At 45.9% G+C, this 24,229-nt stretch overlaps 1 protein-coding gene across 2 annotated transcripts in view; it reads left to right on the top strand.

Moving 5' to 3' along the window:
* Nucleotides 1–80: 80 nt before the first annotated feature.
* The window catches only part of CCNY (cyclin Y), a 106,513-nt gene continuing 82,364 nt past the window's right edge, over nt 81–24,229 (top strand). The window contains exon 1 of one of the 2 annotated variants that reach the window (XM_043882722.1): nt 81–602. In XM_043882722.1, coding sequence (XP_043738657.1) covers nt 449–602 — 154 coding nt within the window. In that variant the 5' untranslated portion in view covers nt 81–448. The remainder of the gene's footprint in view (nt 603–24,229) is intronic. The other variant, XM_043882723.1, reaches the window with a different exon arrangement.

Genomic DNA, 24,229 nt, shown 5'->3' with positions numbered 1-24,229 from the left:
GGGCGCGGAGGGCGGGGCGGCTCGCCGGTGGGCGGGGCGCGGAGGGCGGGGCCCGGCCCCAGCGTCCCCCGGGCCGCCCACGCCCGGGCCCAGCGCCGCGCCTCCTAGCCGCCCGCGTTCTCGTCGCCCACGGCCGCTCGCGTCCCCGCCGCCTGCTTTCGCCCCCGCGTCTCCGCATCCCGAACGGCCGCGCCCCCTGAACCGGAACCGCTTGCGGCCGCCGGCGCAGAGCCGGGCAGATCGGGAAGCGGAGGCGGTTGCGCGGCGCCCGCCATGGCGGCGGCGGGGTGAGCCGGGCCGGGCGGCCGCAGTCGCGCGGGCGCGGGCGCTCCTCCGCCGCGGACAGGCCGCCGGGCCGGGCGAGGGGAGCCGGGCCGCCCATGGCGAGGCCGCGCCGCCGCCGCCGCCGCTGCTGACCCGGGGCCGCGCCGGGGCCGGGGCGCCAGCCATGGGGAACACCGCCTCGTGCTGCGTGTCGTCCAGCCCCAAGCTCCGCAGGAATGCCCACTCGCGGCTGGAGTCCTGCCGGCCCGACGCCGACCTGAGTCGCGAGGACACGGGCTGCAACCTGCAGCACATCAGCGACCGAGAGAACATCGACGGTGAGGCGGGCGGGCGGGGCTCTGATTCCTCCGACGCCCCGCGCCCCGCGCCCCGCCCGGCGGCCGTTGCTCTCGGCCCGTTACCACGAGCGGACCGGGGTCTTCGCCCCGGAGAGCGGGCCGGGGCGGGGTCCAGGCCGGGCTCCGGGTGTCTGTCCGGCGGAGCTGCCTGTCGAGTTGCGCGCGGAAGGGTGAGCCTGTCTGTTTCCCGAGAGGCGAAGGAGATGGGGACCCTGGGCACGGCCGAGGACTGAATGCCTGGGTCGGCTCCCCGGAAACTCGCGAATTGAGCCCACTTGCTGGCCCTGACCCCATTTCTTTAAAAAAACAAAAAACAAAACCACGGCCCTCCTCGCAAAATACCAACAACAAAAAGGATTTTGGGTGGGGGAATGTTGAGAGATTGCAGTCAAATAACGTCACCTGAATTCTTTAACATTTTTTTCTTTACAGTATTATCGCAGTGATTTGCAGACAGCTTTGGAATAAGCCCCTTGTTTTTGCTTGAGGTTGAATTACAGTCCTGTGAATTTCTGATTGATTTCAATGACTTCTGGACTAGGATTTGTAAAGGAAGTTAAAGGACTGATCGCTGCACCTAGTAATGATTGTTTATTGGTCTTACAGTATTTTATTGGTACTGTTTTATCAATAAGCTTATGTGATTTAATATCTAATAGGTGGGTAGTTTATGCATCATACAGTTTATGTAATTTTCAACTTAATTTTGAAATTGGAAATACATTTTTATGAAATCTTGACTTTTTTTTAAAACCACCGATTCTTTTCACAGTTGATGTGGTTGAACTAATTTGAAAAAAATTTCTTGTGTGAATGAATTGGCACGACTCTGTCATAATTCATTCTTGTCACTTTTAGGATGGCGCATTCCATCTAGTATGCAAAGCCAAATTTAAACTCTACCACGGGGAAGAATTTTTTCATTGTTTGGCGTCATTTAATTTCTTGTAAATAGTAAATTCATCTTTTTAGAACAACTTTATTAAATGGGTACTATATGTAAAGAGAGACTAATAAAATATCTGGTCTGTAGTAGACAATAAGTTAGGGTTCAGTATGACATTTCTAGTGGTGTTATTTTAGACTTCCTTTATGTTAACCTGGGCTTCCCTGGTTGTCTGGGTGAATGGGTGCTAAGTCGCTTCAGTCGTGTCTCTTTGTGACCCCATGGAGTGTAGCCAGCCAGGCTCCTCTGTCCATGGAATTGTCCAGGCAAGAATACTGGAATGGGTTACCATTTCCTTCTCCTGGGGATTTTCCTGACCCAGGGAGCATTTCTTAAGTCTCCTGCATTGGCCTGCAGGTTCTTTACCACTAACTAGCGCCACCTGGGAAGCCCTCCCTGGTAGCTCGGTGGTAAAGAATCCCTGGGTGGGGAAGATCCCCTGGAGAAGGAAATGACAGCTCACTCCAGTATTCTTGCCTGGGAAATCCCATGGACAGAGGAGCATAGTAGGCTATAGTCTGTGGGATCAAAAAGAGTGGGACATGATGACGCGACTTAGCACACATGCACAGCAGAAAGATATTAAGTCCCACTTGTTTTGATCACTTCTGTGGTCCCAAGCACCTGAAAGAAGTGTCCAGCATGTAATAAAGACTGAGTAACTATTGTATTATAAAGGGATGAATGAATGACTTTGTTGTAGAATATCGTTACTCATATATATTGTTGGAACATTGGAAATAATTTCTCCTTTGTGTTGTGCCCTAATATTGGGTAGAGACATTGTTTTAAATGATGGATTAAAGCAGTACAAAGAAAAGGAAGACTCATGTTTCTTAGACCCAGGCTGCATGCTGTTATGACTATAATAAGAAAAGGGGAAAGTAAAAGTAACTGTAATCAGCTATTTGGCAATAAGGTTTAGAAGGATTTTGCCAGAAAAATGTAGAATGGTGTTGTGTGTTCTTTTATTTGGAAGAAGTCTTACGTTTTGGTCATTTGTTTTTCAGAAAACATTTGGAAGATCATCAGCTCTTGTTTTGGAGCTTTGGGATAGTTTGAGAGACTGTAGAGCAGGTTAAGAGGATTTCTGATCTGGGCTATAGTGTCTTCTCGCCCCAGAACCCACTGGTTATGATGCTAATTTAAACCCAGAAGTATTCATTCACTATTTAAATAATGTTCTCTCTGTCTATCACATTCAGTCAATAATACTTGTAATATTTACCTATTCAGCTGTTCTCAATGATTTCAGTTAGACCAGAAATCTAGGACTGGGCTTTGGCATGAGTATGTGTAAAGCTCTCCAGGTGATTCTGAGATGCTGCTGGTTTGAAAATCACTGGCTGGGGTGAGTCTTGGAAGTGTCATTGTTGTTCAGAGGCATTTTCTGTGGGAATTCACTGTGTCAGAAGCTGGCAGAGAAGAATAGATTTGTTTAAGTTGTAGTGTATAGATATGTATATATATTTGTATTTTAACTTCTGATTGTTAGACGATTAAACTTTTAAAAACTGCGTCTCAAGAGTTCTTAATTTTAGTACATAACAAAAGCTGAAGTGCCTAAGTACCATATTTCTTCTGTCCTGAAAGACCTTCCAGATAGCTAGACTTGGAAGATGCAGAGAAATTCATAGAGCTTGGTTAGGTTAGTTTCTTTAGAGCACCAAGGATACTAGGTTCATGTTTTCCACACCCAAATACAGCAGGTAATGTTTATCTGTAGAATTTCAGTGATTGTATTAGGCTTCCATGATGCCCAAGGGGAACTTGCCTCCTTTTATATTTAGTGTACGCTAGCCACTCCAGTATTCTTGCCTGGAGAATCCTATGGACAGAGGAGCCTGGAGGACTGCAGTCCATGGGGTTGCAAAGAGAGGAACAGGATTGAGCAGCTGACACACACACAATGTTAGGTTATTCCTGTTTTAGAAATTTAAGTTAGACTCATCATTAGCTAAGTAAATGAATGAGTTGCTAAATGAAATAAATGTTACTAAATAAATGTTACTTCTTATAAAGTTATTGTGAGATCAAGAAGTAACAAAAACACTTAGCAACAATGATGATAACAAAGTATAACACTTACATGTTGCTTGACATCAGCTCATTTGTTTAGTAACATTTAGTCACATTTAGTGACAGTAACATTTATTTAGTCACTCATTCATTTAGTAACATTTAGTCACAGTAACCCTGGGGACAATATCATCCTTACTTTACAACCAGAAACAAGGCAGAGAGGAGAAATGACTTGCCTAAAGCCATGGAGCCATTAAATTACAAGTGGAAACTTTTCAGTGTTGCTTGACTAGCCGTCAGATAATAACTAGGCTGGGGTTGCCTTCTTGGGTAGGCTGTGGGTCACTGGGTCATATCTGTGGTTTCTCTTCTTCCATCTGTAACAACTGGTTTTACCTGATTAGATCTTTTTTGTGGAAGAAGAAGAGGAGGAAGGACTAAGGAGAATTTAAAATTCAACGAGGCCAAATAAATCAGGATAATTATAATACCTGTACCTGCATGTCAGTTTGGCTTTACAAACTCAAATCTTAAAATGATTGAGAGCCACTTCATCCAGGGATTAGCTGTCATCCTGGACCACCCTATCACTTCCTCATCTCCTGTTCAATCTGCCAGGAAGGCATGACTCTGCCTTCAGAGTACATCCAGAGGGACTCCCCTAGTGGTCCAGTGGCTAAGACTCCATGCTCCCAGTGCAGGGGATCAGGTTCTATCAGTCGTCAGGGGACCAGATCCCACATACAGCAATGAAGATCAAAGATTCCGCATGCCACAGCTGACACCCGGTGCACTTTAAACTTCTCCTGCTGTTGCCACGTAATGAGCCTGACTGGTCTCCCTGCCTCTCTACAAGCTTACCCACCACAGTCTGTTCTCAGCACTGCTGCTGCACTGAGATCCTTCTGAGAACTTGAACACATCACTCAGAAAACTGCAGCGACTCCATCTGTCACATAGAATAAAAGCCTTACAGTGCATTTGATAACGCAGGCCTTCCAGTGGACTCCAGGGTCCTTTGTAATCTGCCTGCCTGCTTACCTACCTGCCTCAGTCACTTGCTCTTTGCAGCCACACTGGCCCCTTCAGTTCTGTTCCTTGAATACGTCAGATGTGCAGTCACCTCAGGACCTTTGCTCTGTCACCCTGCCTGCAGTTCTCTTCTCCATGTGTGCTCTTGGCCAGCTTCCTCACCACTTTCAGTCTCAAGTCAGGCCTCACTTTTCAGTGAATCCTTCCCAGACACCCCACTAAACACCCCTCTTGTCACCCCATTAGCAATCTTAATATGCCTTTTGTGCACCACCATTTTACTTTACTGCATATCACCTATAGTGCATTGTATATATACTTTTACACTGCATATACCATGCCACTGCATACCACTTTTACCACTGCACCACTTGCGAAGCCCCTTTTCGTACATATATACAACTGTAACCATAACTATTTCTACTTACTTTAGCATGTAAGTTCTAATAGAACTCTTTATTTATTGATGGGACCCACATGCTTACAGTAGTGGTTGTCTGATACCTTGCAGACACGCTCTATTTGTTGAATGAACGAGTGACGCCACCCACTGAAGGACATCAGAGCATCAGTGTGTGTGTTTATTGAGAGGAAGTAGAGAATGTGTAAGACTTGTAGTAATGAAAGCAGATTGGAATAGGAAACTTTTTGGTTGGTGTGCGTTTCTACCTGAGAGGTAAGCAGATAGTGTCATGTCCTGAAAATGAAACTTAAGAAAGATTTCAAAGCATATAGCAAAAGAAAACGCACCCAAACGAAAGGAAACTGAAAGGAAACCGTGGCTAGTGGCAATCTGTTTAACAACATGATACTGTTCAGTCTTCTTTCCTTGTCTCTTTAGATGAATGACTAGCTGTCTCACATCTTTGAGGATCAAAAAGAGTCTCACATGCTTAACACACCAAAAAGTACTAGATAAACATTTTTGATTAGGGACACAGCCACTCACGGTGATTTTCATGTATTTAAAGTGAGGTGTGTTCTGAGCTGATGAGCTGAACCGCTCATCTCAGGCGTGGGAGGGTAGCTGGGAAAGTCCACTGTGTTTAAACTCCATGGACCTCAGTGCCTGTTGGGGAGTATTAGCTTGGACTCCTGCAGTCAGTTTCTACGCTGTCTGCAGCCTATGGAAATTCATCTCTTATGCATTCTTTTTCTCGGGCTTTAACCCACTTTAACCTTTCCAGCTTGACGGGCAAAACCATGCCTGTGGACTTTGCTTCCAAGCTAAAGTTTATTAGCAGTGCTGCCTGTGAGGTGGTGAAGATCCTCTGACCAAGTGTGGGAGTGGCTCCCTGACCTCCACCCCACTCACTTATTTTCCTCTCTGATTTAGCGTAGGGGGTCGTTTGTTCCCATCCCCTCATGCTGTGTATGAGGAAACTGAATCTTGGAGAGGTGCAGTCTGTTGCCCTGGTCTTGCAGATCCTGGACAAGGGCAGTGAATCTCTTCACGTCTTTGTCCTCATTTTCCAGGAGAGGTAATCGAGTCTTAAAGGTTAAGATATTTGCTCGAGTTTCTGCAGGTGGTTAGTGGCAGAGTTGGAGTCCAGTCTGTCCTCACTTGGTAGAGCATCCCACCTCAGCTGCCCTGTGACTGCTAATTCGAGGTGGGGGATGGTATGTGCCTGGCCCACACTTGCCTTGTTTTCAGAGATTCAGTTGTTGCCTGGGCACTTTTGGCTAGCAGTATTTGTGATTAGGATTTTTACTTTTCTGCTTTTTGAGAGGAGTGCATATTAAATAATTTTGTGGGCAAGTATTGAATAGATTTCCTCACCCTTTTCTACAAAGCTGATTGTCTCTATCATCTTGAAATGAATTGCTTTCACATTTGTGGCTAGATGACACTTAACAACACAAAGATGAAATTCATTCCTACCCAGGAAAGGGCAGAACCAAAAGGAAAAATATGAGAGACAAGCCACGTGAGCAGTTTTGAAATCCCGTGTAGCTCCAAATGTATAGTGTTGGACTTGCCTGTAAGGAAGCAGTGTTTGGTATTTTTCACGAGAGCTATTGGCAGTGTTATACTTGTCATACTTCAAAGTACAAATCCGTTAACGATTCAGCAGCTGGGTGCCCAGGGTAAGTGCATGGCACCAGCAGTTGATGTCAGGGCCTCGCGTGCTCTCAGTATCGTTTTCAGCAGAGAGCTAGAGGGAAAGAGAGAGCTCACTGTCTCTGCAGCCTTTGTTTGCATCATTGTGAAATGTTGAGTTTGTGGCTGCGAGTCTTGGGTAGGAGATTGTTTCCTGTCTGTGCTCTAAGACTCACTGTTAGCCTGTCCTACCTTTCCTGAAGAAGAGGGAGGGCTCTTCCCTGGATGTTTTTCAGAATATGCCTCTGGCTATGTGAAGTGGGTGGAGGGTGAAGAGCCCAGAAGTCTGGAGTCTGCAGTCTGGCCATGACCCCGCCTTGGCTATGGATCCTCTGTCCTACTGAGCCTCACTGCATCTCTGCTTAAACATACTGCCTTGACATGTGACCCGAGGAACCTGCAATTGGACTAAGATGGTTAATAAACCAGAAGGTGCTAGATGGATATATGTCTTGAATGTAGCATTCAGGTTGATTTTCTTGAATTAAATGTGCAGCGGGTGTAAGAGCTACAGCAGCCTGTGTATGAGCTTGCTGTAGCCAGAGAAGCCAGAAGCCAGAGGGCTCGTCCTGCAAACACATGGAGGGTTCAAGGCAGTCCTGGAAGGATAAGTGGAATTTGAGAGCTGGGTGGGAAGAGGTTAGACAGAGCTCTGTGACTTGAGTGGATGCTTGCTGGCAGTAGGATTCAGACTGCACATCCTCCTCTTCTTGGCATTTATTGCCCTTCTAGGTTGCGTCTCTCTACAGTCACACCATAATGCCGCTGCAGAGAGGGTGAAATGAGTGTTTTAGGCAACTCCCCTCTCTCCCGTGGGTGCCGGACCCACCCAACCGGCCAGTCTGTGTCCGCCCTCATCCTCGGAACATCAGCTTATGCCCTGACAGAGAGGGTGAGGCCAGGGATTTAAAAAAAAAAAAAATTATTCAAAGAATAAGGTTTAGAGGCCTGCATACAGGTGCTTTATTTCATTAAAATACTGCTCTAACTAAAGAGTAGTTGATGGGCTGAAAAATAAGCACAGGCAGCCCTGTGTAAATTTGGGGGATGGCTTGTGCCTGTTTCTTTCAAGGAAAAGTCTGACCGGCTGGGTCTACAGCTGCAGAGGTCAGAGGAGACCTATGGTCCCTTCCTTTGCTTCTTTTTGAGGCTTCTGTTGCTCTCTGCCAGCTTGGAGAGAGGGATGTGCTGAAGCTAAAATTGAGTGGTCTGCCCAACAGCAGACAACTTGGCAGGCTCCTTGGTTGGCAAGATTCTGCCTAGAAAGTCAGTTGGTGGCTCTTAGAAGAGAGGTCATCTCAGGGACGGTTGGTCCCAATCAGCAGTGTGCTGGCTTCTCTGCTGCTTTGCTGGGGAGGTTACTTAACACATAAATACTGGAGTGGAAAACCTTGAAATCCTTTATTCTTCACCTTTGTCAGAATACTGACATTCTATACATTGGTTTTGACTTTGTAAAGAGATTTTTGTTTTCATTATTTGTTTTTTCATATAGCTCAAAAGTTGGACTGAAAAGAGTCCAAAAAGGGAGTTAGTTCTAAAATGTTCCAGCAATGGTGACATCTCTGGGCTAAGTGTCTAGTCTTCATTGCTTATACTACTTTGATTTAAAAATAAAAAAAAAAATTCAACCTGGTTTCACTATTCCATAGATACATCACCGGGCACGTGTGATTTTAATTTCTGGGTCATTTTCTGCGGTCTTTGTCCCCTACTCGGGCTGTCTGGCGGGGGCTCATTGGGGGTGACAGATGAGTGCCGTGCCCAGCAGAGATGTACCAGCCTCCGCAGACTTGTCAGCTGGCTCCTGGTACTGAGAGGAATACAGCTGGAGTACACTGAAGATAATTGTTAGCCACTGCAGTTACATCCTTGCCAGTGTGCTCTATGAGCTTTGCAGAAGTCTTCCTTGGATGGTGAAATGCAAGTCACTTCTATTTTGGATGCCTCTGATTATAGACCTTGTGACTCTGAGGAGGGTGAATAGGAAATGCTCTACATGGCAGTTGGTTGATGTGTAGTATAGCCGTGAGTGTAGTGCTTGAAACATTCTGTAAGCAAGTTCTTTCTTGTGGCTGGGTGATTCTGGTCCTTGGTGGGGAAAGAAAAGCTATGAAAAATATTCTGATTATATTTGGGGAATCTTGTCTCACTCTGCAAATTGACCATTAATCTGGGGAATTGGCGCATGGACTGATAGGTTGAGAGGCCTGTACTTCAAGAGAAGGCTTTGCTCCACACTTAGGATTTTGTCCATTAATGAACCTCTGACTCAGGATACCAGTTGATGGCAGCTGTTCTGTTAAGTGTAATTGTCATCGTCCTTTAAACACCCTTTTGTTTTTAGATGTGGATCTAGATTTTGTACAGTTGCTTGTCAGTCCAGGTTTTAAGGCTCCCCGTGAGTCCTGCCAAAATCTAGGACAATAGTCGAAGTCATGATGCTGTGTTTGAATTCAGCTTTGAAAATTTTGAACTCCTGAAACAATCAAGCAGTACTTTCATTTATAGTGAACATTACTTTTGCCAGTTTTATGCAGACAATCTTTTTTCCCCTCAAGCTGTAAGTGATGAGCGGTTATTTTAATGTGTAGTCCTTGCTACTCCTTTGCTTGAAAGGCATTAATAAGCAGGGTTTCTGCAGTGTTGGAGAATGCCTTCTGTTTTCTGCAAGCTGCAGTGGCGACTCGTTCATTCACTGTAATGTTAGTGTACATTTGACCCTTAAGATAAATCTAATGTCTAATTTTCTGTTTCTTGCATTTTGTCAGACATCTGGAGGAAGCACAGCAGAGCTGGCCTTCAGAAGTGTGACTTTAGGTTTTAACCACACAGCCCTGAACTGGAGGAGGAGAGCACAGGTCCTTGCTTTGCATGCCGCTCTCTTCCCAGAGGCTGGTTGTTCGGAGCCCTGGCCCGGCTGCAGGGCCTGCTCCTTTGCAGCGAGGGTGGGGCACCTTTGTTGCTGGCTTTGCAGCTGTCACTGGCCCCTGGGTGTTGGGGGTGCAGGACCTGAGCAGAGTGTGCGTGAAGGAGCTGCAGTGGCCTTGAGAAGGGGGAGGAGACCCAGCACCAGACCCCCAGACTGGCAAAGCCCCCACGGTGGCCCAGGAGTGGTCAGTGGCTCTGCTCCTGGGCCGTGTTGGGTGTCTCTGAGCCTTTGAGAATGACTGCGGCTGGATGGAGAGTGTGGCCGTGGTTTTCACTTGGTGGGGATGGTCTACTGGGGCCCTGTGGGCTTCTGGCGTGGAGCCGGGAGACTGGATGACTGGACCACATCACCTTCTCTCATTTAACCAAGAATGTTCTGGGAGGAGCCCTTGTGGAATCTAGAGTCGGGTTTTTTGAAAACAGTTAATCCTGTGTCTGGGGTAAAATGGTGCTGTGATGGCTCAGAGGGAAGGACAGAAGGAGCTGTGGACAGAGTGTGAGGACAAGAGAGGGCGGCACGAGTAAGCGCGGGCCCAGCCACTGAGGCCAGGCTGAGTCACCCTTGTCCTGGCCACCCAGCCCCCAGGGACCTCAGGCTCGATCTGTGTCTTTATGTTGGATACAGAAGGGTGGCAGCCGGGGCACTGGGCGAGTGCTGTCCCCCGCCTTCTGGGTCTGGAACGTAGTGCTGACATTCAGCCAAGAAGGACCTCAAGCTGATTTTCATAAATGGGTTTCTGATGAGCTGTATTCACATGTGAGGGGATATTTTTGGAGCCTGGCTTCTTGGGGTGAAGATCAGGGTCACGTTCAGTAAAGCAGGTGTCCTCAGCGAAGGCCCACTGGGTCTCTCAGCTTTGGCGTCATTGACGCTTTGGGCAGGATCCTTCCTTGGTGGTGGTGCTGCTGCTGCCTGTCCGTGGTAGCATGCTTAGCAGCGCCCCTTCCTCCACCCGCTGCTCAGGAGAGTCAGACATGTCTCCAGACTTTGCCAAATCTCATTTCCCCAGAGGGCAGCTCCCCTCTGCCCCTTTTGAGAACCACTGAGCTGCCAGGCTCCGTGAGTCACAGGTGACAGAGAAACTGACGTGGTGGTCCTGCACCTTGGTCACGGTCACACACCGGAGGCTGCAGAGGGGTCTCCTGGGGCACCGTGTGAACCGTGCCGCTGTTCCCCCGCAGGACTGCTTTCTGTACTCATGTGGACTCGGTGGAGCTGGCCCGGGCTCTGGGGTGGGGCTCCTCCTCCACAGCTCCTATGGTGCTGTGGACAGAAATCTGTGCCCCTGACTCCGATGGTGCCATGGCGTTCTGTGTGCACTGAATGGTGTGTGATTCCTTCACTCAGATTAAAAGGTCATGTGTTTTTCTTCTCTGTGCCTTTTCCTTTTTTTCTCCTTTCTTTCTTCCCTTTTTAATGCAATATACTGAGAGGCATGGTACATTTTTCTTCTTTTAGCCAGCAGTTTTATTTTTTACTTCAACTTCAAAATCAATTAGTTTTTTTGTGTGGGTTTTCCATATTTTATTAATATTCACCGTGGGCTTTCTTCTGAGACTCTGTTTTGAGGAGAAATGTAAAGATTGTTCGAGTTGATAAAGCTCTGATCTGTGTTTTCTGCTTCACTCTGGCTTGGTTTGAGTGCTCAGTGTGGTTTTGTGTTTTTGTGGACCTTATCAAATCTCATCTCTGCAGCTGAACGATCTGGGTGAACTGGGTGGGTGTTTGATTCAGGGTCTGGTGTTCAAGGTCATGCTCGGTAGAAAACTTGAGGGGAAACCCTCAGGGCGTGGATCTCTGTTGCAATGTTACACTCTGAAGGAAAAAAGTTGAGGGATGAACCCACTTAAGTCATTTGATTTCAAGAAGTTTCTTTACCCAAGCTCAGCACTGCTGGAATGAGGAAGTGGAGTTTGGGTTTCTTGAGATGGAAGTTTAGAAATTGAGGTCTTGGTTTGTAGCTTGCCTAGGTGAAGAAAGCCCCCTAAAATATGGTGATGCTATATTCCTGACAATTAAACCTTGCTTCTATGAATATTTGAACCCAAACTGTCAGTCCCTCCATTGTAAAAGTCCTTGTAAAGATACAGATGGAAGTGGTTCCTGAAGTTAAGAGGTTTCTCCCAGAGCCTGGGGGTTGAAGGTGTATGGTCGATGTCCGCATAGCACAGATCGCTGGTTAGAAAGTGTCCTTGTGGTCAAGGTGCAGCTGCTGGTTAGAGGAGTGGTGGTCAGCACCCTTGTTACAGAGCTAGGAGGGAAGCTGGCTGCCTGGACCTTGACTGCAGGATTGAAAAGGATCCCAGCAGAAAGATGGGAAGACGGAGGCCTTGAGGCTGGGACCGCGTCTGGGGCTGCCTGTCTGCGCACACACAGTGCGCCGTTTAGCAGCACTGTTTAGTTATCAGGTCGAGCCCCTCTTGATCCTTGGGACACATCTGGATGTGACGCAGAGATGAGCCTCAGAAGCAGCCAGAGCTTGGTCATTTTCTCTCAGTTCTTTCTGTATTCTGAAGTCCTCCAAAGTGACCTTCAGTATTGTTTTCAGAGTGACTCTTAAGTTTAACCAAGCCCAGCACATGCCTGTGTGCATGAAATAAGAGATCTCTCAGGGAGGGAAGGTCTGGCCTTACCCAAGCGAAGTGTGTCATAGTTCTTTCAGCTCCTTTCCCGAGCAGCCCGGCTAGTGAGTCTCTTTGCACAAGAAGAAACACAGCAAAACGCATTCTGTACCACTTACAGAGTGGTGCTTAGCAGTGTGTGGGAACTCTGAGACAGAAGATTGTGGTTATAGAGAATTTTAAGTATTTTAATTTTAGGCATATAAACAAAACCGTGGGGCAGTAGAGCTTATCATTAGGTGCCCTCACAAGACTCTTTCCGTGAGCAGGTGACCAGGATATAAAGGGGTGTCCAGTGTGAACCTGCATCCTGTTCCCTCAGTAAAGAGCAGTGTTCCTCGCGAGTGTCTCCACCCCAACAGTTCATGGGGCTATTTCTCCTTTTACCTGTTGGTGGTTTAACATAGCGGCCAGCTGGGTGCTGTCACTGAGATCTGTGTTGGCCATGTTGTTTGGTTTGCACCCTGGGGCGCAGGTAATTTACCTAATTTTAAGGTATTATTAGAAGACACTTGGTGTGTGGCATTTTAGCCTTCATTTTTCTAAAGTCTACCGAGAATACACAACTTTTGGTACCATTTTTGTTTGAAATGATTGTTACTGTTGATGATGGGATCAGTGATCCCATCAGAAAGTTTTTTTTTTTTTTCCCCAGAGTTCAGAAACGAGATGACAGTTTGAAATTCTCTCTATAGATAAAACAGGCCAAGTGAGCAAAATACTAATGCTGAGAAGTTAGGGGGCTTCCTTCCCTGTTAAACTAACATGTCTAGCAAGTGGTAAATTCCTTGTGAGAAAGTATTTCTAGAATGTGTTCTCTTCAGCCACAGAGTTGGAAAGAACGTGGGATTCAGTAGCACGTGTTGGCTGAGAGATATCTGGTCTCCCTCGCACTTACAGGGGAACTCGTGGTGCCTGTGACCACTGGGCTCAGAGCCCTGGCTACCGTGGGCAGCACACAGCTATGCTGGCATTTTGTACAGGAGCGAGAATTTGATGCCCCCTGTTGGAGTTTAAGGTTCATTTCTTCTGCAGGTCAATAAATAATTGGTCAGTCCATTTACCAGTAAATTCCAGGCTCCTTCCTCACTGGATGCTGGGAATGCAAAGAACAGTGTAGCTCAGACTTTGCCCTTAAGGACCTGATGATCCTTTAAGGGAGACAGATATGCAGAAAAATGATTGCAGTAGGTAGAAGGGAGGCCAGTGGTGACCTCTGACCTAGGTGGTGAGGGGATGTGGTCAGGGGAGGCTTTGCCAAGGTGGCCTAGTGGTGAGGGAAGAGGAGTGGGCATGGGGAAGAGGCAGGAAGCGGGCAGAGAAACTGCTTCAGAAAGCTCACACATGAATTGGGCACGGGATAGTGTGAAGTCAGTAGACAATGTTGGACTTGTTGGTGGCTTAGCCCCAGACATCGCATTTAATGATTATGCTTGTTAGGGGGACGTTTGTTCTAAAAGATTTCCTAATGGATGGATGTTCATTGGAGAGCAGTGTCTTGTGTATTTTGCACATACTGTGGATTCTGGAAAATGATGACTCAAAGTTGTAATGTGGAAGACGAAATAAGGTCTGGAGAACTGTTTTTGTTGAGCTTGAGAAGTTAACCTTCATAGAATCACAGAATGTTCATACCATCAGGGACCCCCGAGATCCTCTAGCTCAAGGCCAGGCAGCCTGCTGGGAGGGCTGCTTCTTCCCAGCGCCCCACGATTCCTGCTGGGTGGTGTGCAGGTGGGAGCTGTCTCCTGACGGAGTCAGAGCCTTTCACCCTGGTTCTCGCCACCAGGTTAAAGATTTCCCCAGAGGAGATGAATCTTGACCCATCTTAATGTTCCTTCTGTACATGATGTTAGTCTGATTGAGAGTTGTGTCTTAGAGAATTGTGTTAGTCATCAGGCTGTGTAACAAACTACCCCCAAATTTAGTAGCTTAGAACAACAGCATTCATTATCCTCAGTGTCTGTGGGTCGGGACTCAGACCTAGCCTAGCTCGGGGCCTCTGGTGGCATTGTAGTCCAGTTGTCAGCTGGGGCCTCCATCCTCTTAGGGCTCAACCAGGGGAATTGAATCTCCTCCCAAGGCCTTAGGTGCTGGCTGTAAGTATCATTCCTTGCCTTGCGGGCCTCTCCAGGGCAGCTCACACTGGCAGCTGCCTTCCCTGGAACCAGTGGTCTGGGAGGGCAAGAGAGACCCCTAGGGTGAAAGCCGCAGCCTTTCTGTACCTAAGTTAGAAATGGCATTTCATCATTGCTTAAGACTGGCCCACACCCAAGGAGCCTATGTTCCACAGGAGTGTGAATTACCTGGAGGTATCTGGGGGGCTGTATTGGAGGTGGCTTACCATGAACATTAGACCAAATTCTCTTGCTTGTATGTAACAGAAGTCCACTGAAACCACGAGAGCAAGGTGGGTGGGGAGTGCGAGAGGGAAGAGCTGTTGCAAGTATGGGAGGATATTTCATGGAAAACGAGGGCCAGGAGCAGCCTGAGTCTCACAGAGAACTGGAGTTGGGAGTTGGACACCCTGTTGGAACAGGCGCACCTTTCTCTTCAGTGTTTTACTGTCAAATTCTCTTGTCAGGCTTAGTTGGTCTTATCCTTCTCCATGTCTCAGACTTACTTTTACGTCAATTTTTATTCTCTATAAAATTTCTTCTTTCCTTCCTTCCTCCTTCCCTCCCTCCCTTCCTGTCTTTTTCCCTCCCTCAGTTCTAAGACCCCCGCAGACTGACTAGGATCTCAGTGTTCCAGCTTCCCAGGAGAAAGGATTGCATTCACTCAGCCCAACTAATGGGGTGGCTCCCCTGTGAAAGGCGTCCAGTCAGCTATGGTGCAGGAAGGTCGAGATGGGGATCTAAACATGACTATAGAAGCGTTATCTCTGTTGTTGTGGAAACAGATAAAAGGATGAGGATGCAGGGGCTGGTGAATGGTTGGGGGAAGCACATTTCAGAAAAGGGCATTTGGAAATAATTTTCTTAGGTGTATTTTTAAAATCCATATTTCAGTTTTTCTTAGTAGAAAAAAAAATTCCCTAGTAGACCTAAAATGATTTGGGTAAAACTCAAGCTAAGGATAAGTTTGCAAATAGTTTTGAAAGGAGGGACCTTAGCAGAAAAGCATGGTTATCTCTATTAAGAAACAAATTAAAAAATTTCTTTGAGGCTTTTGTTAATTTGAAAGCTGGAAAATCTATTGGTTACTAAAATTACTGTTTCTCTTTCTCACTCTTTCTGAGCTTGCCCCTTTATAAATTCCAGGTTTATCCACTTTAAAAAAAAAGTTCTTAGACTGTGAACATCTGTCAGCTTTCCTATCTTAGATTTTTTTTTAGGAGTTTATGTAACTTGAATTGAAATAAGCATTTTTGTTCTGTTCTGAAACTGCCCACTTAAGTGTCTTCATAACACTATGTTTTGGGCTTTAATTGATTTTAGTAAATTATAAAAATGCACAGAAGGTTCTTAGCCACGTTTTTGCATGCTTGTTTACTTTCACAACATTTTAAATGGTGTACACTTTGACTTAGCTGTAAAAAATCTTGTATTGTAAAGGTGAGAACTAAAAGCTTTGTTTTGTTTGTTTTTTTGCTTTGTAGACAAGTTGGTTGGTTGGTTTCGAGTTTTCTCGGAGTTTGATTTGAATGGCCCTAGTAATAGCAGCAGGTCTTTTTTCCTTCTAGATTCGAACAGGAAATAGCACCATTATTACCAAATGTACATCTGCAATAGGGGTTCCCTGGTGGCTCAGTGGTAAAGAATCTGCCTGCAGTGCAGGAGAGCCAGGCTCAATCCCTGGGCTGGGAAGATCCCCTGCAGGAGGGGATGGCAACCCACTCTAGTATTCTTGCTAGGAAAATCCCATGGACAGAGGAGCCTGAAGAGTTACAGTTCACGGGGTGGTCAAGAGTCGGACACGACTGAGTGACCAAACACACACACGCCAACTGCAATAATGGAGTGTTGTGTGAGGAATATATTAGAGTCAATAGAGCGAGTAGACTTTTCCAAAGGAGCACCAGCCAGCAAACCTTGCAGAAATCAGTGGACCCTGAAATGCTCAGAATACCCTCTGGGTCTCCACACCCACTGGTGCCAACTCCGCTTGCCAGCCCCCAATCCAGGGACCTGTGAGGGCTTAGCATTCCCAGAGACCATTCTGCCAGTTTCAATTTTTAACCAACAGAGCAACATCCTAAGATGTCCAGGCTTAAGTATTCACCGCGTGTTAATCTGCTTTGACTGGCACAGCACACCCAGAGGCACATGTGTCCTGTTCATCCCAGTGCTGCTGATGCTGACTGCACCCTTGGTTAAGGGATGATGTCATCCAGGTCTCTTCAGCACTCTGGTTTTAGTTACTAGTAATAAGTGATTTGTGGGGAGATGGAGACTGTGTTGACACCCTGTTTCTGATGAGTTTATTTTTCTGTGAGCTGCAGTGTCCATTGGTGACTTAGCCCCTTCCATGTTTGGGGTAGGCATCTATTGTGGGGGTGAGCTCTTCCTTCTCACTTATATATTTGCCAGTATGGAGTCATGGATTCTTATTTTATTCAGTGAGTTGCAATACCCTCATCGTCTTTTTTTGTTGTTCTTGCTGAAGTTGTCCCAGATTTGGTTGGTGGAAGCCTCTTCAAGCTGCAGACTGGTTTCTTTACAAGCTGTGTCATTTTTCTATGTCTTCCTCATTCCTTGAACACTTCCTTAATTTCCAGCAGGTTATTTGCCTTTTAGAAGTAATTTTTCTCTTAGTTTGGAAAAAGTTTTCCCCTTTAAGAAATACAGATGCAATATTTTCCTTTCCAGAACATCACAGTAACATCAGTAGCCAATCATGCTGCCTGAGAATGTGACTAGAAGCCAGTCTCTTGTAAACTCACACGATTTTGCTTGCTGGTCCTGAGAAATCAAAAAGAGGCAGCTTATCTGCTGGTAGCTCACGAAGTAGAGAGTTCAGTGAGATGCTGACAGTGTTTACTGAGTACTGCCAGTGGCTCAGTGGTAAAGAAATCTGCCTGCCAGTGCAGGAGACACAGGAGATGTGGGTTCGATCCCTGGGTTGGAAAGATCCCCTGGAGGAAGAAATGGCAACCTACTTCAGTATCCTGGTCTGGGAAAATCCCATGGACTGAGGAGCCTGGCGGGCTACAGGTCTCAGAGTCAGACACGGTTGAGCGCGCACACATACCTGGAGCTGAAACCACTGGACAGTTGCCGGCTCTGCTCCCTGAGATGGATGGTTTAGTGGGGGAAGACTAGACTGTCTGCGCTGAAGAATGAGTGAGGTCAGAAAGTTGGACTTCGGTAACAAACAGTCCTCTTTACCTGCTCACACATACAGGACAAGGCAAGGCCAGGGCCTGTCCCTTTGACTATAAAGATATGGCCAGTCACCTTCAGATTTAGATGATTGATTACCTATTTAGACAAAGGAGCCGGCGTCGCATAATCCTTGTCCCGCACGTCAGCAGGGGTGCACTAAAATAAAAGGGACCCATGATTGTGTGACTCACAGAACCCTGCTGCCATGAAGCCCCATCTCAGTGGGTTTGTGTCCTGGACATCTGCTCTGGGCAGAGTGAGGTGTGCAGAAGGCCCCCACTTCACCAGAACCCCAGGGACAGAGAACTGTCTCATGGCAGCTGCCAGAGAGCAGGGCTGGCCGACGGGAAGTGGCCTCTGCTGTGTCTGAGAGTGTGTGTTCCCCAGAATTCATATGTGGGAATCCTCACTCCAATTGGGTTTGTATTTAACTCAGGCCTTTAGGAGCACTTAAGTTGTGAGGGTTGAGCCCTCATGAGTGGGACTAGTACCTCATGGAAGAGATTTCAGAGCACTCCCTCACCCCTTCTGCTAGGAGAGGGTACAGTCAGAAGTCTGCACCCCAGAAGAGGGCCCTCACCCCACCGTACTGGCACCCCAGTCTTGGACTTCCAGCCACCAGAACTGTGAGAAATCAGGTTCTGGTGTTCATAAGCCATCCAGGCTGTTTGTATCTGCAGCCAGAGCAGACTGAGGCAGGCTCCAGGCGCTCCTCAGGCCCCCTCCTCTCATGTCCCGGGAGAGGCACAAGGTCAGATCAGCTGCGGTTCTGCCTCCGGGACTGTGTAGATGAGTGCCGGGTCGCTGGGGCAGCGCGGCGGGGCCATCCTTCTGCACTTTTTCACTTTCTAATATGGTCGATATCTCCACATGGAGATGGTCATGGGACCTCTGATTGTCGCTTACCTGGTTCTTCCACTTCCCCCAGTCCTGATCCACCTGGCTACACATCTGTTCTGTGATTGGCTCTTGTATGTATCAGGCTCTTCTTGGGGCTCTGTATTCCCTGTCTACTCTGCTCTTTCGATCCAGTCTAAACTCATGAATGGCATTTGTTTGAGAACGCCAGGTCAGGCTGTCCTGAATGCCATTGTTCAGGAGCATCTGGTTTTGGGCAGCAGGCTCAGCTGGTCAGGGTGGTCCAGGAAGATGAGTGTGTTGGAGCTGTGGAGCCAGAGAAGTTGCTAATAGGAAATGATGAGCCCATGGGTTCACGTGGAAAGTCTGAGGTGGGATGGTGGTCTTGAAAGGAAAGTTGTGGAAGTGCCCTGATGCCACAACCCCCAGCATCTTGCAGACGGAGTCCATTAGAACACCCACACCACTCACTCGACCAGCTTTGTTGAGAATGAATGGAGTCTTGGAGTTTAGTACCCGAGTGATGATTCAGAGCTGACCCTGGGTCCTTGGAGAAGGGAGGATGCTGTGCTAGTGAATGGAAGCTGCAGGAGAGGAGGAGGGATTGACTTTGAGGAAGGAGGGGGCAAACTTTGGGGGCAGAGACAGGTTTCATACAGTTTCTCTCAGTGTTCAGTTCAGTTCAGTTCAGTCACTAAGTAGTGTCTGACTCTTTGCGACCCCATGAATCGCAGCACACCAGGCCTCCCTGTCCATCACCAACTCCTGGAGTCTGCCCAAACCCATGTCCATCGAGTCGGTGATGCCATCCAACCATCTCATCCTCTGTTGTCCCCTTCTCCTCCTGCCCCCAATCCCTCCCAGCATTAGGGTCTTTTCCAATGAGTCAACTCTTTGCATGAGGTAGCCAAAATATTGGAGTTTCAGCTTCAACATCAGTCTTTCCAATGAACACCCAGGGCTGATCTCCTTTAGGATGGACTGGTTGGATCTTCTTGCAGTCCAAGGGACTCTCAAGAGTCTTCTCCAACACCACAGTTCAAAGCATCAATTCTTTGGCGCTCAGCTTTCTTCACTGTCCAACTCTCACATCCATAAATGACTGCTGGAAAAACCATAGCCTTGACTAGATGGACCTTTGTTGGCAAAGTAATGTCTCTGCTTTTAAATGTGCTATCTAGGTTGGTCATAACTTTCCTTCCAAGGAGTAAGCTTCTTTTAATTTCATGGCTGCAATCACCATCTGCAGTGATTTTGGAGCCCCAAAAAATGAAGTCTGACACTGTTTCCACTGTTTCCCCATCTATTTCCCTTGAAGTGATGGGACCAGATGCCATGATCCTAGTTTTCTGAATGTTGAGCTTTAAGCCAACTTTTTCACTCTCCTCTTTCGCTTTCATCAAGAGGCTTTTTAGTTCCTCTTCACTTTCTGCCATAAGGGTGGTGTCATCTGCATATCTGAGGTTATTGATATTTCTCCTGGCAATCTTGATTCCAGCTTGTGCTTCTTCCAGCCCAGCGTTTCTCATGATGTACTCTGCATATAAGTAAAATAAGCAGGATGACAATATACAGCCTTGATGTACTCCTTTTCCTATTTGGAACCAGTCTGTTGTTCCATGTCCAGTTCTAACTGTTGCTTCTCAGTGTTCAGTGATAATTAATTTTCACAGAGTTCATTTTCATATATTCCTGTTAAGAATGTAATTTTCTAAGATCTGAATGTTCTCATCCTCAGATTGGTGTCAAAGGGGTGATGAAAGGATCAAGGTTTATAGTCATTTCACTTGATGAAGGTGTGTGTTTATAGCAGCTCTTGGTGGTTTGGGATCCTTTGATTTTGTTTCTCATGGGACTTCAGAGCCCTTCGCCCATAATTCAAAACAAGAGAAGGGGCAAGTAGAGGTGAAATTCAAGTATTCAGATTTAACTAAAGGTTCTTTTGGTTATTCCTTTAAGTTATTCAAGCTAGCATGATAGAAAGTTGACTAAGTTTTATGTCCTGTTTGTCTCACTTGTAATTAAATATATCAAAAGATTGCTTTCTGACCCCCAGACATAGTTTTTAAGTTGGTTCAGTATAATGTTATGCATTTAACTAATTTAAAAATACGATGTGGTGGAATGGTCAGAAGTACCATTAGGATGATTTTTTAATTAAAAAAAAATTTTTATTGGGCTATAATTGAATGACCATGTTGTATTAGTTTGAGGTGTACAGCAAAGTGAATCTGTTAAACAAATACTTTAAATCCACTCTTCTTTTAGATTGTTTTTCTATATAGACCATTATAGAATATTGAGTATTGATGTATAATTGATTTACAATATTATATTACTTTCAGGTGTGCAACATAGTGATTCAGTATTTCTATACATTACAAAACAATCACTGCAATAAGTTTAGTTACCATCTATTACCATTCAAAGTTATTAAAATAGTATTGAGTGTATTCTCTTTGCTGTACATTACATCCTTATGACTTATAACTGGAAGTTTGTGCTTCTTAATCTCTCTCACCTATTTCACTCATCCCCCTACTCCCCTTTCTTCTGGCAGTCACTTGTTTATTCTCTTTATGAGTCTGTTTCTGTTTTGTTGTTTGTGTTCGTTGTTTTTTTTTTTGTTATATGCATCTGCCTTCCCAGGTGGTGCAGTTGGCAAAGAATCCGCCTGCCATTACTGGAGTCACAAGAGATGCGCGTTCGATCCCTGGGAAGAGGAGATCCCCTGGAGTAGGAAATGGCAACCCACTCCAGTATTCTTGCCTGGAAAATTCCATGGACAGAGTCGTCTGGAGGGCTACAGTCCATGGAGTCACAAAGAGTCAGACATGACTGAGTACACACGCATAAGTGAAATCCTACGGTATTTGCCTTTCTCTGACTCATTTCGCTTAGCATAATCCCCTCAGGTCCATCCATGTTGTCACAAATGGCAAGAGTTCATTCTTTATGGCTAATACTCTGTTTTATAAATATGCCACATCTTCCTTATCCACTCATCTGTTGAAGAACACATAGATTGTTTCCTTGTCTCAGCTACTGTAAGTAATACTGCTGTGAATATGGAGGTGCAGATAGTCAGTGTTTTTGTTTTCTCTGGATATGTACCTAGAAGTAGAATTGCTGGATCATGTGATAGTTCTATTTTTAATTTTTCGAGAAACCTCCATACTGTTTCTCATAGTGGCTGCACCAATTTACATTTCCATCAACAGTGTCCAAGGGTTTCCTTTCCTCTGCACATTAGGATGATCTTTGAATTTGTGTTCATAGTGGTATCAAATATCAAGAGACAGCATATTTCTGAAGAGTTCTGAATTCTTATGTGAAAGTCAGCTTTAATAGGAACATTACCCACACTGATGTGCTTATTAGACATTTCACCTCTGTGAATTGTATGTTTTTATACTCCATTTTTTCCAGCTGATTGTGTTTTTTCCAAACTTTGATTTCTTTACAGATTTGCCTATTAACTGTTACAACTTTTGAACTTCTAAAAGCCACCTTCTTTTACAGATTGAGGTCTTTGCCAAAGCAAAGGCTGTATAAATCTGATTTGGGGAATGGTCCCAAGTTAGAATTGGGCACTAGCTGTCAAAATGTGGATTTTTTGAGTTCTTCTAGTGTTCATTTAAGTTCAAAACCACCTTGTTTATGCTTTTGAAGCTAGCCAATTAACATATGTTTAACAATCAGTCAATTTAAACAAATGTGTTTTGTAACATGTTGAACTTTGAACATTAATGCTTTGGAAGGTGGAAAATTCCAAGTGCATGTGAAAGATTTTTATCACTGAGTTTCCTACCTTAAAGTCAGTTCTATCTTACACTTACTGAGTAATGTTTGTTGAGCTGGTGAGGTTTATGGAGTATAAATAAGATAGGTTATCTTCTTCCCTGTAGGACATTTGAAAGCAAGAGTAACATAAATTTGATACTCAGCTAGAAAAGAAAAGAAATGTGGCTAGTGGGTGCAAGTGCTCGTTCGTTAAGTGGTCCACTTTGAATGCCAATTTAAGTGTAAAAGAAGAGACACAGACATTCAGTTCTCCATTTTTGATATAAAATCTCCATTAAAGCACATAGAAATGATGTTACCATGTTGACTCTTTGCTTTTGCTTTAGGGGTGCATTAGTGAAAGTCACCTTTTGGGTACCTCTTTTTTTTGGGAGGGGATGGCATGCCACATGTCTTGTGGGATCTTAGTTTCCTGACCAAGGATTGAACCCGGGCCTAGCAGTGAAAGTGTGGAGTCCTGACCACTGGACCTCCAGGGAATTCCCCTTGGGTACCAATTTAAAATATTTTTTTTTTCCACATAAACTTTTTTCCCAGGTCAGTAAACATAGCTTATCTCTTTGTTGTTAATCACTGTTGTAGTATTCTATTTTATGGCTTGTTGTTAATCACTGTTGTAGTGTTCTGTTTTATGGCTCTGTCATCCTTTACTTATCACCTATTTATTCTTTTAAAATATTATGTACAATTTTTATGTTACATGCAATTCTTAGGAGATTAAATTATGTACATTCACTTGGGAGGGGATACATCTTTGCTTTGTTCCTCAGGAAATTCCTAGGATTACCGCTTCCTAGTCAAAGCTCGGGTGTATATTAGGTTGGTTTGGTATTTACTGCCAAAGTGCCCCTGCTGTCACCCCCGCCTCTCAAGGCTGGACCAGTTTACTCTCTAAACTGACATTTGTGGAAAGTTCATCAGAGTGAGACACATTTTAGGGGTCATGTGTTGACATAAAGGCGACTTTGAGGTGGCATCTGCACTTTGCTGAATCTTTGTCTCTTGTTTCTACCCCGTTCGGGGCAGAGGTGCCGTGACCCTGAACATGGTGTCGTGTTAGATACTTGGCTCTCTGGGTTGACCTCAGGGTGATGGCCCAGCGGCACCTCCTGGGGGGCAGGGTTGGGGCTCGTCTGGTGGGTTCTCGCTGCCTGTCGGGTCTCCCAGTGGAGAAGCCGTTTACTGGACAGCAGTGGGCCTGGAGCCTTCGGCGCTCTCTCCCCGGCGCTGCTGCCCCGGGACCGAGGCCCTGGCTGAGTACAGTGATGCCACCTTCACGGCCGGCGCGTCTCTTGCTGGACCAAGTTAGCTGTCTGAGGTCAGGTCAGTGCTGCCAGTCCAGTGCTGAAAACAGGTGTTATTTGACATTTGGGACAAAAGGGGGCCATTTTCTTTCACGATTCTGTCTAATCTTCCTTCTGAAAAAGGCCTCAAGTTCAGAGACTTGTTGAAAGGAAGTAGCCTGGCTTATTCTTAATTTATTTTTAAAGACAACTTTTAAAAGAGCAGTTAATGTACACCGCAAAATTGAGAGGAAAGCAGAGCAGTTTCTCATACATGTCCTTCCTCCCCAGCTGCAGAGTCTGCCCCACTGCCAACATCCCCTCCCAGAATGGGGCTTGTTACAGTTGCTGGACCTACACTCATCATCACCCACCATTCATATTTATGTTAAAGTTCACTCTTGGTGCTGCACATTCTTTGGGTTTGGACAAATACATAATGACATGGATCCATCATTATAGTATCATACATAGTATCTTCACTGCCCTGAAAATCCTCTGTGCTCCACCTGTTCATTCCTCCCTCCTCCCAGCTCCTGGCAACCACTGATCTTTTTTACTGTTGCCATAGTTCCTCCTTTTCCAGAATGTCATGTAGTTGGAATCATACTATATGTCACCTTTTTTAGACTGGCTTCTTTCACTAAATAATATTAATTCAGGGCTCCTGCATGTCTTGT

The sequence above is a fragment of the Cervus elaphus genome, chromosome 23 (assembly GCF_910594005.1).
Source record: "Cervus elaphus chromosome 23, mCerEla1.1, whole genome shotgun sequence".
Classification (NCBI taxonomy): Eukaryota; Metazoa; Chordata; class Mammalia; order Artiodactyla; family Cervidae; genus Cervus; species Cervus elaphus.
Note: the sequence above shows the minus strand (reverse complement) of the source record. Positions and strands in the feature narration are given on the sequence as shown.